This window comes from Pleurodeles waltl, chromosome 7, assembly GCF_031143425.1.
Source record: "Pleurodeles waltl isolate 20211129_DDA chromosome 7, aPleWal1.hap1.20221129, whole genome shotgun sequence".
Classification (NCBI taxonomy): Eukaryota; Metazoa; Chordata; class Amphibia; order Caudata; family Salamandridae; genus Pleurodeles; species Pleurodeles waltl.
This window is the reverse complement of record NC_090446.1, coordinates 1270653234-1270670493: the sequence shown is the minus strand read 5'-3', so window position 1 is coordinate 1270670493 and position 17260 is coordinate 1270653234. Positions and strand designations below refer to the sequence as shown.

The 17260-nt window shown below is 41.6% G+C and overlaps 1 protein-coding gene across 5 annotated transcripts in view; it reads right to left on the bottom strand.

Moving 5' to 3' along the window:
- Positions 1-294: 294 nt before the first annotated feature.
- The window catches only part of LOC138246161 (zinc finger protein 354C-like), a 301773-nt gene continuing 284807 nt past the window's right edge, over positions 295-17260 (bottom strand). For 2 of the 5 annotated variants that reach the window (XM_069200467.1, XM_069200468.1), the window contains exon 7: positions 298-2158. In XM_069200467.1, the coding sequence (XP_069056568.1) occupies positions 1542-2158 (617 nt within the window). In that variant the 3' untranslated portion in view covers positions 298-1541. Of the gene's footprint in view, positions 2159-17260 lie in introns of all 5 variants that reach the window. The other 3 variants (XM_069200464.1, XM_069200465.1, XM_069200466.1) reach the window with 2 other exon arrangements.

Here is a 17260-nt window from a genome sequence, read left to right as displayed (position 1 = left end):
ATATGTTGTGAGCATTGGTAATGATAACTGGTGAATTTCATTGGTTTCCAGTATTTGAGCCGGAACCATAATGGTGGTGTTAGCCGTTAAAAAAATAAATATATAATACACACACACAAATGTATTAGAGCTAACAGTGTATACAATCAAATAACAACAATGAAGAGTTATAGTAACAAAATAAACCACGAAGTCAAAGTCAAGAGGTTTATAAATGTTACTACAACCACACTTTTAATGCCATAATATAGGTTATCTATTATGTATTTTTATGTTACATGTTTATTTTGGTGCAGCTATCATATAAATGTGCCTTTTCTTCAAACAGGGAACATTTTCTTGAAGTAAAATACTGTACTAAAAAGAAGATAAGTATGTCTAATTTTGTACTTTGGTTGTGGGGCTTTAGTAAAAATAGGTTGTGCTTTGTTAAAAAAAAATTCTGGGTTTTCAAAGCTGCTATCTAGAAAATTCAGCTTATAATGGGCCCCAATTGCAATTATTATCCTCAGTTAAGTTTACCTTTCAAGAAGAGGATGCCAGTTAAACAAAGGGGAATGTTAAATCTTAGCAAAGATGAAGTTTCCCACAGGATGAAATCCATATTTCATATTAAGGATACCATTTTCGTGAACCACGTACAATATTTCAGGATTGTGCCGCTATCCCTCTGAAAAATATGTGTGAAACCATTGTTTTTTGTTCGGTAAAAACAGCTAAACATTACATACATATGAATATTCATATTTAATTTGCCCGATAAAATTTAAAAAAAACATTAATTTATTGATACTCTTTCACTCCAGACATTATATGGATTCAAACTGTCAGTTTATATTCATAAAGCCCCACAAACATGGTCAGCATAACACAGCGTAAACTGTATGAGCAATGCCAGAACCAAAACAAGAGTAAGCCATCTTAAACATTATGCCATATTATTAGTAAATAGAAGCAGGGAGAAACTAAAATTTGCATAATGAAAAAAATAACTCAAGCTGGTCTTAGCACTTCAAATAGTGTGGAATGGGGCCCCTTTTGTAATCTTCATGGCTGATTACAATATGAGAAGAACTAGACAAAAATGACTCCCAAATGTATTCCAGAGAAACAGTAGACAAATTGCCCAATATGACAAGAAACCTAACAACCACTTTAGAATCATAATCATATCATAACTCAGCTATTTAACAGGACAACAATTTAACAGTTCTTTTAAATTTTGAAAATACTTCTGTAAATTCATATATTTTGTATGCATATTAGCATAGTTCTTTTTCTTGTATAGGTCAACAGAGGAAAGTTATTTTTTATCCAAGATTTTGTAGGAGTCTTGTCATGCAAGGAGTTTCTCTTCCATGGCCAAAAGAATTGTGTTTAGTAAACCTGAATCTGTTCCCATGATCAACACATCTTTTGAGTAATCCACAGCTAATCAAAATAAAAATGATTCATAATTTTCAAAAATATGTGTGTCATTTTGGGACTAGTCTCTTCAAGCTAGTTTGTGTTTTGCATACAAGCTACAGAAAGAATGACAGTCATTTCTGAGTTGTGGCATAAGGGGATAAAGATCTACATTGCATGAAGTCTACTTGTATGTGAGTGTTTTGATGCTTGGCTAGAGTTGAGCTCTGACTAAAGCTCTTATCACATTCTGTACATCTGTATGGTTTATCTCCAGAGTGGATTTTCTGGTGCCTTATTAGATTTGATGACTGACTGAAGCTTTTTTCACATTCATTACATGTGTATGGCTTCTCTCCAGTGTGTGTTCTCTGGTGAACTTTAAAACAATATAATTTCCAGAAGCCTCTTCCACAGTCATTACAATAGTATATCCTCCTTTCTTTGTGAGTCCACCTCTCATCTATAAATTCAAAGCAAGTGTAGGGCATATCGCCTGCATGAATAATCTGTTGTACAACTGGATTTGTCAGATGATGGAAACTTCTTTCATATTCCAAACTTCTTCCAGGTTTGGATGTATGCTGGATTCTGTGAGCGCTCTTTGGATTTTTCTTGATTCCCCAAGGTATTTGCTTAGTAGAATGTTCAGCTGTCTTCTCTCTTGGTTTTACTGATACTGGCACACTGTGTTTCCTTTCTTTATGGAATTCTTCAGAAAAACTCCTCATTCTTTTTATGGCTCCATCTTCTGTTAAAATAAAGTAAAAGTCCAAATGTTAGACTTGATGAGACCTTATTTGTAGACAGTGTAGATGACAACCAAAGTTTGAAGCCCAGTTCAATTTATTATTATTACATTATGTTAGAATTACTATTAATGGATTATAGTCATATCAGGAAACACACTTTCTGTTCATTGTCAAAATCAAAAACACTGTGGGTCTGATTACGACCTTAGCAGATGGGATACTCCGTCACAAACGTAATGGATATCCTGTTTGCTGTATTACAAGTTATTTTCAATCCTATGGAACTTGCAAAATGGCGAGCGGGATATCTGTCAAGTTTGTGACAGAGTATCCCGTCCACAAAGGTCTTAATCAGGCCCTAAATATCACAGACTGAACTATATTTTCAGAATGACAGTAATGCTATACAGCACTGATTTCGTAGTGACTGAATCGCAAAATAAGAATGCCAATGCCTTAATATTTGCCTCCTTATCATATCTTCCAGGTAATTTAGCTTCAATTAAGAGACAAGAATAACCCCGTACTCAAACCTAATAAGGCAGTAGAAAATCCACTCTGGCCTTTTTATGTTGCATTAAATGCAGTGTTCAACCTGCTTAAACTTACTAATTGACATTAGTTGTATAGAATGAGGAGTTCCAAAAAATAATCGTGTTTTAAAGATTGAGAGCCTGTCTAAATTGCTGATCTAAACTCATATGCATAATTTTCTTCTCCAAGGGTTGTATCATGGAAGTTCAATGGTTGAATCTCAAATAAAGCAAGTAATCAATTGGGTATGTTGGCATCTTAAAACAAAAGAGATGAATAGTGTAGAAATAGGATTCTTAACTTAATTTTGTTCTTATACAGAAGCACCAATTCGGTAAATATTTTTAACTGATACCGAAGAGTGTATTTTTGCATGAATAACAATAAAAAACCTTTAATTATCTTTCAGTTGCAGCCAGTGTAAACTATTTAGGAAGAATGCCTTTTCTGGGCCAGCCCAGTAATCAAATTCTGTGAAACTGACTGCTTACTAATCCGCCATGTGATAAGGTAATAAATTCAAATATGACAATGTGCTTTATGGTTAAAAATGGATCTATTTTTTCTTGAACTGTTTACTTTGTGAGACTAAATTTAATATATTTGTTGATTTATGCTTCAATTGATAGGTTTATTCAGCCGATAGTGTAAAATACAAGTAATCAAATCCAAGAGATACATTTGTATTTATGTGATTAGGTTTTCAAGATGGGAACATGAACACACATCCAAAATGATGCCAACACTGTAGACATAATAATAGGTGTTTAGAACACAAATATATAGCAAAAGTGAAAATATGTCAGGACCAAACACAGCTGTGGCTGAAGATTAGGACCTTGAATTTTTTTTTTAATGTTATCTGCCCTAAATAACGAGGAACTGGGAAAACGGAGAAGAATAAAGTACAGTTACTGTTACAAAGTATTTAATTGTACATAAATACAAATGTCATTAAACGTATCCAGTTTGAAGTGCTACTTCATAATAAATAATACATTATGAACCTGATATTTTCTTGGCTGTGGCTTTTGGGGTTCACATGAAACTCTTGGAATTGTGTCAACAGAGCATAGAAAAAAAATACTGTGCGTATGTGATCCTGCACAGGCAGTCCATCATGAGTTACATTGTCACCATCTGAGTACTCATGGCCCAGAGAGTTGAAAACAGAACACTTATTTTAATAATTTGAAACTGGAAGAGGTGGCTGATATTATGTATTTCAATTTTCAGGCACCCCTATTTACATATTTCTTACTCAAATAAGAAGCAGGAAAGGCTAATTCATTTTTGGCCAATCTATTTAAAAACAAAAAGCCACAAAACTTAAACCAATTTTTAATCCAGCATCAGATGGTGTTTAGACAAAATAACACAGATATATTTTGGTCCACTGGATATTCTGTCACTGATCCACATAAGACAGGGTAATTTTCAGCTTGCAAAAACTCTCATTTATCATTCTCAACACATGATCACTCAGCAAACACACAAATGAAATATTGGACCTGCTGAGTGGCAAAGCACCTGACATCCTCTTTATTACAGAAACCGGGCTCAACCCCTCAGCGGCTCCTGACATCGCCACAGCAATCCCAGTGGGCTATAAGATCACTCAACAGGCCCGCCTTCATGGGCCTGTAGGAGGACTCGCTATTATCTATAAGGACCAATTACAAAATGATGGTGGTTATGCCATTTAGTTTGTACATCTCAACAACAAACATCATATTAGGGGAAACTGTAGAACTCAAACACACATAGGGCCTCATTACGACCCTGGCGGCCGACGGTACACTGACGGTAACACCGTCAACAGGCTGGCGGTGTACCGCCAGTATATTATGACTGTGGTGCACTCTCCATGGCCATACCACTGGCCCCTCCATTTGCCCGCCAGGCTTCCACCAGGCGGGCATAATCCCCAGGGCAGCGCTGCAAGCAGTGCTGCCCTGGGTATTATGAGTCCCCAACCGCCAGCCTGTCCATGGACTGGCGGTAAGGGGGACTCGGGATGCCCCTGGGGGCCCCTGCACTACCCATGCACTTGGCATGGGCAGTGCAGGGGCCCCCAGGCACAGCCCCATCACACATTTCACTGTGCAACGGGTGCTGCTGCACCCGCTGCACATCAACATTGCCGCCGGCTCTATTATGAGCAGGCGGCAATGTTGATGTGACTTTTCCGTTGGGCCAGCGGACAGAAACGCTGTTTCCGTCCGCTGGCCCAGCGGAAATGTCAAAATAGGGAGCCACAAATACCGCCAGCACTGGCGGTATAGTGGCGCCCGCGGCTTCGGCGGTCTTTTTGTAAGATCGCTGAAGTCGTAATGAGGGCCATAATGTCCAAAAGGTGCCTTTCTGGTGTACAAACCCAACCACCAAGGGTGCAATTGCCAGACTGGAGAGAATCCAAGTAAGGTTTACCTAGTTTTCAGAGGTTAGCAAGGCATACTGCAGTAGTCCAAAAAAATCTTATAATTGCAAGATGTATGCATAAAGTCTCCAACACGTATTAGTGATAATTTGTGTTTTATTCTTCAAAAGGATGAAGATTCTGCAGTGTGGCCTGGTAACCTCTGAAAACTAGTTAAGGATCATCTATAAGGAATCCATCAAATACACAACATCCACAGAGAAGGCCACCCCATTCATGGAACACCTGCACCTCAAGCTGCAAATCTCAGAAAACGTTACCTTGAAACAAACCCTCACCTACCGACCACCCAGACCACAAGCCACCTTTACTAACCTCATCACCAACTTCGTTGCTCTGCTCACCATATACTCCAGAGTCTACATTCTCCTCAGTGACCTCATTTTTCACCTAGAAGACGGAAATGACCCCTGCTCCACAGCACTCCTCGAAAGCTGGAGCAAAATCAGATCCACCCAGCTCGTCCCAGGACCAACACGCACCGCAGGACACACTAGAGACCCCATCTTCACCACAAGCGACAGCATGAAATATAACTCCACCACTCCGCTCATATGGACTGATCACTCCAGTATCCACTTCCAAATCAACACACTTCAAGTCAACACCCTTAACTGGTACAACATCATCCCTCAGCCCCACCATTTTCAACAAATACATACACCACTCGCCAACATCCTTTAACCACAAGACATCACCATCATCCCCTAAGCTGATGACGCCAAACTAATTTTCTCCCTGATGGACAAAACAACCGCCACCAGAACTAACTTCACCAACTGCATGACCATGGTGGCAGACTGGATGCGAACCAACTGCCTGTAGCTCAACTCCGGCAAGATGGAAGTACTGGTCTTCGGCAACAAGACCTCCCCATGGGCCTCCACCTGGTGGCCGTTGAGCTGGGCCCAACATCCACACCCAAAGACCACGCAAGAAATCTAGGGATCATCCTAGATGACATGCTCAACATGACGCTCAAGTCAACGCATTGTGCACCTCCTGCTTCCACTTCCGAAGCATTCTGCAAAAAATCTTCAAATGGTTGCCTCAGAACACCAGACGGACCGTCACACAAGCATTCATCACCAGCAGGCTGGACTATGGCAACACTTTCTACACCCCAATCTCCAAACAACTCCTACACAGACTCCAGACCATCCAGAACACCACTGTAAGACTCATAGTAGACCTCCCACACTGGACCCACATCACATCACACCTCAGGAAGCCTTACTGGCTCCCCATTCACAAGAACAGCCAATTCAAACATCACATGCACACATACAAAGACCTACACAACACAGGACCAGAATACCTGAACAGTCACATAAACTTTCACCAACCCACCAGACACCTATGCTCTGCCTCACTCTCACTCACACACATTTCCTGAATCCACAAAAGCAAAACTGGATGTCTCTCATTCTCCTACATCGCACCCAAGACATAGAACAATCTCCCTTAACACATCAGAGCCTCCTCCTCATGTCTTGAGTTCTGCTAGTGGCTGAAGACCTGGCTCTTTGTATAAGCACCTCGGGGATCAGAAACCTACACACCTGTCCGAGCATCTGGATGCCCTCTCCAGTGCTTAGTGCACTATACAAATCAATATAACATAACATAAAAATGTGTTGCTTTAATGAGGGGTCTATGTCAAGGGTGAATCAAAGAGATTTTACATGGTGTGTCTGCTGGTGGATGAAGTCAGGCTTGAATCTGTGGTTGTTTGATGCTGTTGACAAACAGGAAGTATTCAGCCTCTATGGGGTTTAGTTTGAGGAAGTTAGCTGACATCCAAGACTGGATGAATTTGAGGGAGGATTTGAGCATCTGAAAGTTTTTGGGTGAGGATATTTTTATGTAGAATTGGATATGATCTCTGTATTAATAGATCTTCATGCTGCTGTCTAGAAGAATAGATCTGAGAGGTTGTATGTAGAAGTTAAAGATGACAGGAAATAGAATGGAGCCTTGGGGTACGCCACAGGAACCGTGGAATGTCTTTGTTTTTATGGAACCTTCATGCATGAGCTGTTTGGCTGGTGTGGTAGAATGCGAGCGCAATTCAATATAGCATCTGAAAATTCCATTCAAGTGTTCAGGGTGTTGATCACAGATGGATGTTCAACTTTGTTGAAGGCAGCAATGAAGTCCTACATGATCAGTAGGCAGGAGTCATTCTTGTCGTTGAGGAGGATGCAGTTGACTACTCGGCTGTCTCAGTTCTGTAGTGCAGTCTGAAGCCTGATTGGCAGACCAATAGAAGATTATTAATGTAGATGTGTTCCTGAAGTTGAGTGGCATCTGTATTCGTGATGATTTTCCCTATGAAAGAAAGTCAGGCAATAGGGTGAAAGTTGGTTAGGTTGGCTGGTTCGAGGGAAGGTTTCGTTAGCAGAGAAAGAATGTCACCTATCTTTAGAGTATCTAGAAATGGTAATTTTCTTTGGCTTAGGGGGGTGTGTTGAAAATGTGGAGAAAGGCTATGAAAACCTATGTTGAGTGATTTGATTACGAAAGAAAGAAGGGTGCCATTTTCCTAGGGAGGTGCCTTGAGAGTTCAGGATTTTGGAGAGATCTATGTGTGTGACTAGATTGAAAGATGTCCTTTTGGAGAGTGGGAGATGGGATATGGCTGGGAGTGAGGGTACCGTGGCACTGGTAATGATGTTGAATTTGATTTTAACGATCTTCTTGGTGAAGAAGAGGTTGGTGGTTTTGCATCTGTAGACTGAAGCAGGAACAATGGGTTTTAGGAAGGGATTGCAGAACTGTTTGACAGTCTCATTGAAGATGATCTTGCACAAAGAAGCTTTAATTGTAATAATGACGAACTGGTGTTTACAGCTGTTTTAAGCACAGTGAGGTTATCTAGGGGTTTTGCTCTTCGCCGTTTCATAGCCTGTTTTCGTGTGGTAAATTTATTTTGGTTAAGCCCTTGAGTGTACCAGGGAGTTTAGGGCTTTGGCTTAGTAATTCAGGTTTTCAGGGAGTATAGTGCTCAACATGAGTTGTGGTACTTCATAGTGATATTGCTTATATTGAGAACACTATTGACATTTGTGGACGGTGGCAATTTGTTTACTTCTTGTGTTTTTTTCACATGGAGGTTTTTGATAGTGTGGAAGGTTATTTTCCTCTTTCCTCTCTGTCCATTCCTAAGTCCCTTCTCCTGTCCCAAAATACATGTATGGGCTTTTGTGTGTTGTTTGGGACTACATGTGTGCCTGTACGTTTGTTGTCTGTGGGCATGCCTGTGACTCTTTGGATGTGGATACCTGCATCTGTGTTGTAAGTGTGTACATTCATGACTGTGTATTCAAGGTTACCTCCATGTTTGGTATTCTATGTGTATGAGTGTTGCATGCATATTGAACGGTATGGATGTTTTTATGCTTTTTAATCTAACTAAATGTTTGCAGACTAAGCTAGATTTTTTATGTATAGATCCTTCAATTTATCCACTTTAACTCTGTTCATTGATGTGTGCCTGCATGTGTTGCCTATTTGCGTATGTGTGCCTCTGTATGACGTATGTGTACGTAGGTGGCTATATTTGTATTGACATGTGTAAGGGGACTGTACAATTAATGTGAGATATTATGTCTAAATCTTGGACAGACAGATGTTACAGAGCAGTAACAGTTGCAAGTACTGTAACCGTCCAGTGGTGTGCAAGGTCCTTTGGCGTGACACTGAAGTGCTCTACTTAGGTTGACTCCCCGAACGTAGATTAAGTGAGCAGTCAATACTTATTCTAATATGAGCAGGGAGGCTTGAATCTCAAATACAGAATGACACAGTAATCACACACAATAATTATAGGTATAATTTGCATAAATAAAATGATAACTTTTTTAATTTACAGTTGGGGTAGAAAGGGACATTAAATAAGACACATAACATTAAAGCTGTAGGGCTGAGCACTTTCTACAGTCAAGGGAGAAGCTTGGTCAATAAGATGGGGGGAGGGAGAGCTTCAGATTTTCTGACAATCACGCTGGCATAGCATGTCAATTATTATATGAGAAGCAGTGCATGAGGGGACTTAAGGGCCAGTGGAAAGGGAAACAAGTCTGGGCATTGCGAGGTACTTAAAACAGTATTTTGTAAAATAACCTTGTTTTAAGACCTTTAAAAAGCACAGGAGTGTATGTGTGCACATATGCGTGTATTTGCAGATTGACTATTTAAAAATCCCAGGTGAAATCCAACAGACACCTTATCTTTGCCGACTGAAAGCTCCTGTACCCAAATATTTAACAAATAATACATTTATTAGAGGAGTGTAACTCCCCAAACCCCACCCCTGAAGCCACGCCCCTGCCTAAAGTCAGTATGTTTCTGTTTATGTGAGTGACTGCATGCCTATTACGTGTTACTGGCAAGTCTGTCTGCGTGCCTGTATGTCCAGTGTTTGAATTCTTCTGGGTCTTAATGTTAGGAGGCACAAGCAGAGACGTTCTACTTCACCTAATATGCCTCCAATTAAAAATAAATATATTAATAATCATAATAATAATAATAATAATAATAATAATAGTGCATTAACTGAGTCCTTGACGATGGGCCTGGTGACAGGAAATCTGAAACAGGATGTGGGGTCGCAGGTTCTACCATGAATGACAGCAGCTCCTCCCGAAGCAAACAGTGTGCTTCAAGGAATACATCTGCTTTTCTAAAAAATACAACAAATGTATTGCTCCTTCAAAATAGAGATGTGCATACAAATACCCATTCAGCCCCAAATGCTCAGTATGTTCAACGCACGGTGAGCAGAGAAAGATGACTTTGCTGCATCCAAACGGAACGCTCCTTTTCATTGTGACACCTTGTTGTACTTAGTGCTCGCGAGCAGCATTCAGCGTGCTGCCTCGCGAGCAGGCTTCCATGGTTGCCAGGGTTAGACGTGTGGGCGTTGGAGCGCGACTAGAGGACGGTTGCGGGTCGTGCAGCCATGCGCGGATGCGTTTGGAGACCGTGGTTTCATTATTTAGAAAATAAATAAACATACTTAATTACGACCACGCTCTCCCTCGCTTACATTATTTGGCGACGAGGGTCTTGGTCTCCAAACGCAGCGGGCCCACGCAGCTGTACAGGTGTGGCTGCATACGATTACCCCCTGCAGAGTCTTCTTCGTTGGAGGCAGAATCGACGCTTACATCGTCCTGCTCAAACCACCACAGACGTTTACAGGCCCATTGGGAAAAGACTATCACAGCACCCCGAGGGAGTGGTTTTGTTCTCCGGAGTTACTCCCACCGGCTGTAAAAATCACCTCAACGCAAGCTAAGGAGATCGATAGCTACAAAATAAAAACTGAGGTATTGATCTGCTCTACTGATGTTAAAATCGCTAGTATTTCAGCCACTTTACGATGTCAGTGTATGCGTACAGACAACGTGTAACAGATTTAAGACACTATTCATATAACAGTGCTATCTGAAGGTAGCATTTTAGACTCATTGGTCTACAGATGGTCTTGGACAACAAACAAATGTCATAGAGACAACAAAAAACACAATTTTTCTTGCTTCTGCGTTAGACATTTCATCAACATTATTTTTCTTTGTTTTTTCTTTGTGAGGTTGCACCATGCAATCGGTTCTGCCCCCACCGCCATTTTTAGACAGCCCTGGCGAACCACCTATATGTTGGAAACAATGGTATGATGCCTTCGAAACTTATTTAGGGGCGATTGGAGCATCACGGTACAGGCCAGAACGGAAACAAATTATTCTTCTCCATTCTATTGGCTTTAAAGGTAGAGCGATTTTCTAAGCACCTACCAGAAGTACAATTGGATGATGATGAAATGGATGAGTATGAGTCTGCGGTGAAGAAAATGAGCAACAGGTTTGATGCACCTCCCAGCTTGGTGGTGGCTAGGCACAAGTTCTTTAAAAGAGAACAACGCTCCGGTGAAGATGTGGACACTTATATTTCGGCGTTGCGCCTTCTAGCTGAGGAATGTCAGTTTGGAGCGCTGGGTGATCAACTCATCAGAGACCAATTTATTTGTCAAGGGACAGATAAGTCTATTAGACAGAAGTTGTTATCGCTGGACAATCCAATGTTAGTGGAGACGATAAGAATTGCAAAGAGCATCGAATCTTCTATCAAGTCCTCCAAAGAAATAGAATTGGTGACGACTAGCAGAGTCAACGCTGTCATCAACAAGGATGACAAAAGGACTGGAAATGTTTGTTTTAGATGTGGTAATATGATGCATCAAAAAGGATTTAGGAGTTGCCCAGCGTTGAATGTCCAATGTAGGAGCTGTGGCAGGGTGGGGCATTTTGCCAAAGTCTGTCAAGGTGGAAAACGAGAGTCTGTCATGACGGTGATGGAAGAGAATGATGAAGCGGTGGAGCACCTTATGGGAGAGGTTCAGGACATGGTTTTAAGTGTAGTTCAGGGAGCAGTTAAGTCTGCTGATCCGGATAATTGTGTGGATCCCTATGTATGCATAAGAGTGGGAGACAAGTCATTGCGTTTGCTGGTAGACTCAGGGGCTAAGATTACCATGATTACCCTGGACTTGTTCAAGCTGAATTGGGGAGAGCGTGCCCTTGAGCCGCCAGACAGGGCTCCAGTGTCCTATGAAAGGAGGAAGATTGAACTTCAAGGTTTTTTTTAGGACATTCTCGAGTTTAGGGGGAGACGCATACTTGGGAAGATCTATGTAGCGGCAAGAGGGTTGAACATTTTAGGCTGGTTCCATCAGGGCCTGTTTGGAATGGTGTTGCGGTCAGGTACGTCTGAGCAGGTTGCAGTACTAAGAGAAACGGAGGAGATTGAAGGCCTTCTCAATGATTTCCCTAAAGTCTTTTCAGGTGAATTGGGGAAGTTGAATGGGTTTAAACATAAAATAAAAGTGAAAGTCAATGCCATTCCAGTCAAACATAAAATTAGGTCTGTGCCCTTTAGCGTGAGAGAAGATTTAGAAAAGGAACTGGAAAATTTACAGAACAAAGGGATTATAGAACCAATTAAATCCTCTTTGTGGCTTTCTCTATTAGTAGTAGCTAGGAAAAAGAATGGGGAATTGAGAATTTGCGTGGACTTGAGAGCAGTCAACAGAGAAATATGGGTGGACTCACATCCTCTGCCTAATATCAACAAAATGTTGTCCACCATTAAAGGTGCGAAGATCTTTACGAAGTTAGATTTGGCTAGTGCGTATTATCAGGTGGAACTTGATCCGGAGTCCAGGTACTCAACAGCCTTTGTGTCGCCTTTTGGTGTTTTCTAGTTCTGCCGTATGCCGTTTGGGTTGGCATCTGCAGCCTCGGTGTTTCAATCATGTGTACATTGTTAAAGGGGATTTCCAACGTGGTGGTTTTTCAGGATGACGTACTAATTCACGCACCTGACCAGCAGGTGCATAATAAGATTCTAAGACAAGTGTTGGAGAAATTCATGGCTCATGGCATTGTTCTTAGGAGAGAAAAGTGTCACTTCATGAAGTCGTCAGTTGAGTACTTGGGTCATGTAATAAGTCAGGAGGGTGTTTGCCCAAAACCCGGTTTGATTGATGCTATCACAGCAGCTCCTCTGCCCACAGACAAGGCTGGTGTTAAAGCGTTTTTAGGTATGTGTGAGTTTTACTCTCGGTTTATACCGGAGTATGCTAGTCCAATTTATTGAAAGATAAGACCAGTTTTGAGTGGGGATCAGAATGTGAAAAAGCGTTTGAGGATATTAAAATCCAGTTGACGCAAGCCAAAGTGCTGAAACCGTATGATCAACGATTCCAATGCTGTCTAACGGTTGATGCCAGCAATATTGGACTGGGAGCCGTGTTGACTCAAATGATTGATGGTGTTGAAAACACCATTGGCTTTGCGTCTAGAGTATTAAGAACACCAGAAGTGCATTATTCTGTCATTGAAAAGGAGCTGTTGGCCTGTGTTTGGGCCATTGAAAAATTCAGGAGTTATGTGTGGGGGAGGCACTTTGTGTTGAAAACAGATCAAAGGCTGTTAGTTTCAATCTTGAAGGGGACAAATGACAAAACAGGTACACCCAGAATTGCTAGATTAGTAGTGAGGTTGATGCAGTATGATTTTGATGTCATGCATATACCCGGGGGAAGGAATGTAAGAGCTGACTATCTGTCGAGATTTCCCAGTCAGAGTAGCCCGACGTCTCATGAAATTGTGGACAACGAATGTTGTATGATTGCAGCTGTTGAGGTTGAACAGGTGTGTGTGTGTTCTGAATCAGAGTGGAAGGAGAAGTTGGCAGATGACAATGACCTGTGCGCAGTTATGAGGTTTATAGTTAAGGGCTGGCCATATGAGAGGGACTTGACGATGGCGGTTCAGCCATTTTGGAAAGTTTCTGATGAGTTAACAATTGAGGAGGGCATTCTCTTGAGGAATGACAAACTCATTCCTCCGGAGGGGTTGAGGTGTTCATTACTGAAGAAGGCGCATTAAGGTCATTTGGGGGCCACTATGACCAAAAGACGAGTAAGAGACAGCTTTTGGTGGCCTCGCATGGACAATGAAATCAAACAATTAGTAAGGAATTGTGTTGTGTGTTCCAACTCTGACAAGAGTTTGAAACCTGTGACACCACCCCTTATGCCTATTATGTGTCCTGGAGGTCCCTGGCGCAAATTGGGTGTTGATATGGTGGGACCTTTTCACTCGCTCAACTGCAAGCTACGGTATACGTACATCGTGGTTGACTATTTCTCAAATTGGCCTTATGTCAAATTTGTTCAGGAGCCGAATGCCAAGACTCTTGTGACTTCTTGAGGGAAGTGTTTATGAATGAGGGGTTTCCGGAGGAAGTCATTTCGGACAATGATGTTCAATTTGTGTCAGAAGAGCTAAAACATTTTTGAAGCAAGGTGCAGTTAAACATTTGAGATGTTCCCTTTATCAACTCCAAACAAATGGTTTGGTAGAGAGATTCAACCATGTGTTGGGGGACTGTATCAGGTGGGCGTTGAAGAGTGGGTGTGATGTGCAGGCGTCGGTTCAAGCAATTCTTTGGTTTTACAGAACAACTCCTCATTCCACCACGGGGGTATCTCCTTTTGAAGCTTTGAAAGGGAGAAAGCCTAATACGCAAATCAAACCTGGGTGGATGTCCAAGTTTTTCGAACAAATGCTGGTCGGAGATCGTACTGACTTTATCAAGGCTAATGTGGAAAACAAGCAGTTTGCACAAAAGAGATACTTTGACAGCAAGAAAGGGGCTAAAGAGTCGCCTATTGCAGAAGGTGATTGGGTAGCTGTAAAACTGCCTACTTTTGTTAAGAAAGGCAATGCCAAATTTTCTGAGCCGGTTAGGGTCGAACTGGTTTTGGGTAATGCTGTAAGGGTTCAGGGCAATAAGTGGTGGAACAAATCCAAGGTTGTCAAACTGAAAGGGAGATGGGATCCTCAGGGTGTCAGCAAGTGTGATTTGATAAAGCAATCTGACCCGAACGTAAGTGGTGCTGGTTTGGTGAAACAGTCGGACTTGCATGATAGTGGTGGTGAGGGTCCGGTCGTGCGCAGGAGTAATAGAGTACGAAAATTGCCCTGGAAACTGTGTCAATAAGACAATGTGTAATTTCTATGAAAACACTGTCAATGTTAATGGTTATTTGTAGGTTTTAAATGTGGATGTTGGTACGCGTAGATATTTTGTTTTTCTATTTTTTGTTGGGGGGGTTGTGATGGTACTGTTAAAAAAAAAAAAACTCAATGTTGCACTTAGTGCTCGCGAGCAGCGTTCAGCGTGCTTCCTCGTGAGCAGGCTTCCACGGTTGCCAGGGTTAGACGTGCAGGCATTGGAGCGTGGCTAGAGGACGGTTGCGGGTCGAGCAGCCACACCCGGACGCGTTTGGAGACCGTGGTTTCATTATTTAGAAAATAAATAAACATATTTAATTACGACCAAGCTCTTCCTCGCTTGCTTCACACCTGGGAGAAAAGCAGAGAGCTAAGGATGCAGGGGCTATGTCACTTTTAGAATCAATGGGTAAAGAGGCCTGTGTTCAGAGCAACGCCGAAATAGAGACCCCTGTTGGCATTATGGATGCAAAAGTAAATGAGTCCTTAAAAATGAGGAAGGCTATTTAGATATATGTGAAAGAGCATCAACCACCTTCTGGGGATCAGTTACATTTGTTCCTGAACCAGCTTGATATTGGTGAATCCGGGCTAAAGGAAACACCCTGGCTCACAGTTCAGTCAACAGCCCAAAACATGGTTGCTCAAGCCCAGTTAAGAAGCAGATAAATTTCCTCAGAACTATTAGACAATGAGAATTTTCGTTTATCACAGGTAGAGATTATGGCTTTGAGGGACCAAAGCGACTCACATGTGTCAGAAAGTCCTGACATCTCCCTCTACAGTTGTAGATCAGAACTTCTCTAATGTTCTATGTCCCAGCAAGAAGGCGAAACAAGTAATAAATGGGACATCCTACTCCGCGAATTCCAGTCTGTAGTAAATGCTCTAACATACCATTCAAGTAAGTTATACCTGCAGATGGATGTCTTTAATACCATGGCTATTTATGTTACAGTAATTGACTAAAAAATCTGAGCTTTAAATTAGTTGATCCAGTGTGCACAAGCTGACACAGCACATCCAGTTCCATCCTGTGCATTCAACTTGATGGTTGAAAAGTTGGCATGTTATCCGGATTCATTGAACTCGGTGCTTTTAGATATAAAAGCTAATATAAAATCTGATTCTACAAAAAGTTGTCTTGAAATTATGTAATATAGAAAGATCTCAATAATTATATCTACAGTACTTGTATAGCAGGATTCAATGCAACTAATTATTGCACCTGGTCTGATGTAAGAAGCAGGTAATGAAGATAACATCAAGTCAGCTAACCAGGTTCATTAGAATTTCCCCCTGGATAACTCGCTCTCAAGTCACGAAGCAACAAGTGATAATGTCGCAGGTAATATGCAATTGATGAAAAGACAGCGTGAAAGGCTTAGGAAATTCCGGAACAAGCAAGCGGCCAAAACCTCTGCAGCGGGCAGATTGAACAAGTTTATTCTATCTTCATACCTTCAAATAAACCTCATGAAGTCAATAGTGGCTTTGGTGAAGAAGAAGGGGTGACAGGAGGAGCTAAGTTTGACATAGAAGTTAAGGACAATAAATACGTACTCTCCAAAAGCCCACCGAAAACTATGATAGGATTAACGTCCACAGGAAGGCACCAACCTTCGACTTGCCAACTTTCGATTAGTCACGTTTGTGATGCTGGAGCAAGAGAGGGTCTTTCTAACCAAGTAAATAATGTGGCAAAAATGTAAGTTCTCGCCCAGTCCATGCAACTAGCTACATTATAACATCCGATAATCACTGAGGTGGCAGCAGGAGCCACGAACATAAGCACAAAAAGTACTTGGTCACACAGTAAGGAAAGCTAGGTATTCAGCCAGCAACCAACTAATCCAGCATTGAGTGCCTTCGTGATCACCAGTTATGACTTAAGTCCTCTTCCGAAAGCTAATACAGATCAACACCAGCTGAAAGCTGCTTGCATCTTGCAAAGTTTCCAACGTCGAAGCAGGCTTACGACGACAATAAATCGTGTACACTCACCTTCATTCCAAAGTATAAATCGAAGGGACGACACACCGAGGTACAATACTACGTATGGTGCAGGAAATAACAACTCTAAGGCATATCAAATCACCCAATATTAATTCTGTAACCTTTTAAAGCTTCCTACAAACTGACAGAATTAAAGCCACAGCAATTACTTGGAGAACTGAAAGGCTTGTGGATTAGGTGTGGGCAGAGAGGCAGGAATTTGCAAAAGAATGGGGAAGTGAGGTCGTCCGAGAGATGGCTGGAGCCTACCCACAATTTCTATGGCCTTCAAACTCTAGAAAATCCTGCATTTCCTGAGATCATGCAGGAAGAAGGTCCAAACAAGAAGAGCAAACTAGGGAGCCAGCAATCAATAAGCAACAACAGCCAAAGTCGGTCCTAATAGGGACTCAGAATTTCTCTGTCTCAAAGGCAGGAGGTCGAGACATTGTGACGAAGAAGTACACAGGATATATCTTTCACCCCAATACTCTTTAGCGGACTGGACTTGGCTTCCAGGCACCCTGCAATCGGATCCACACAGGCAC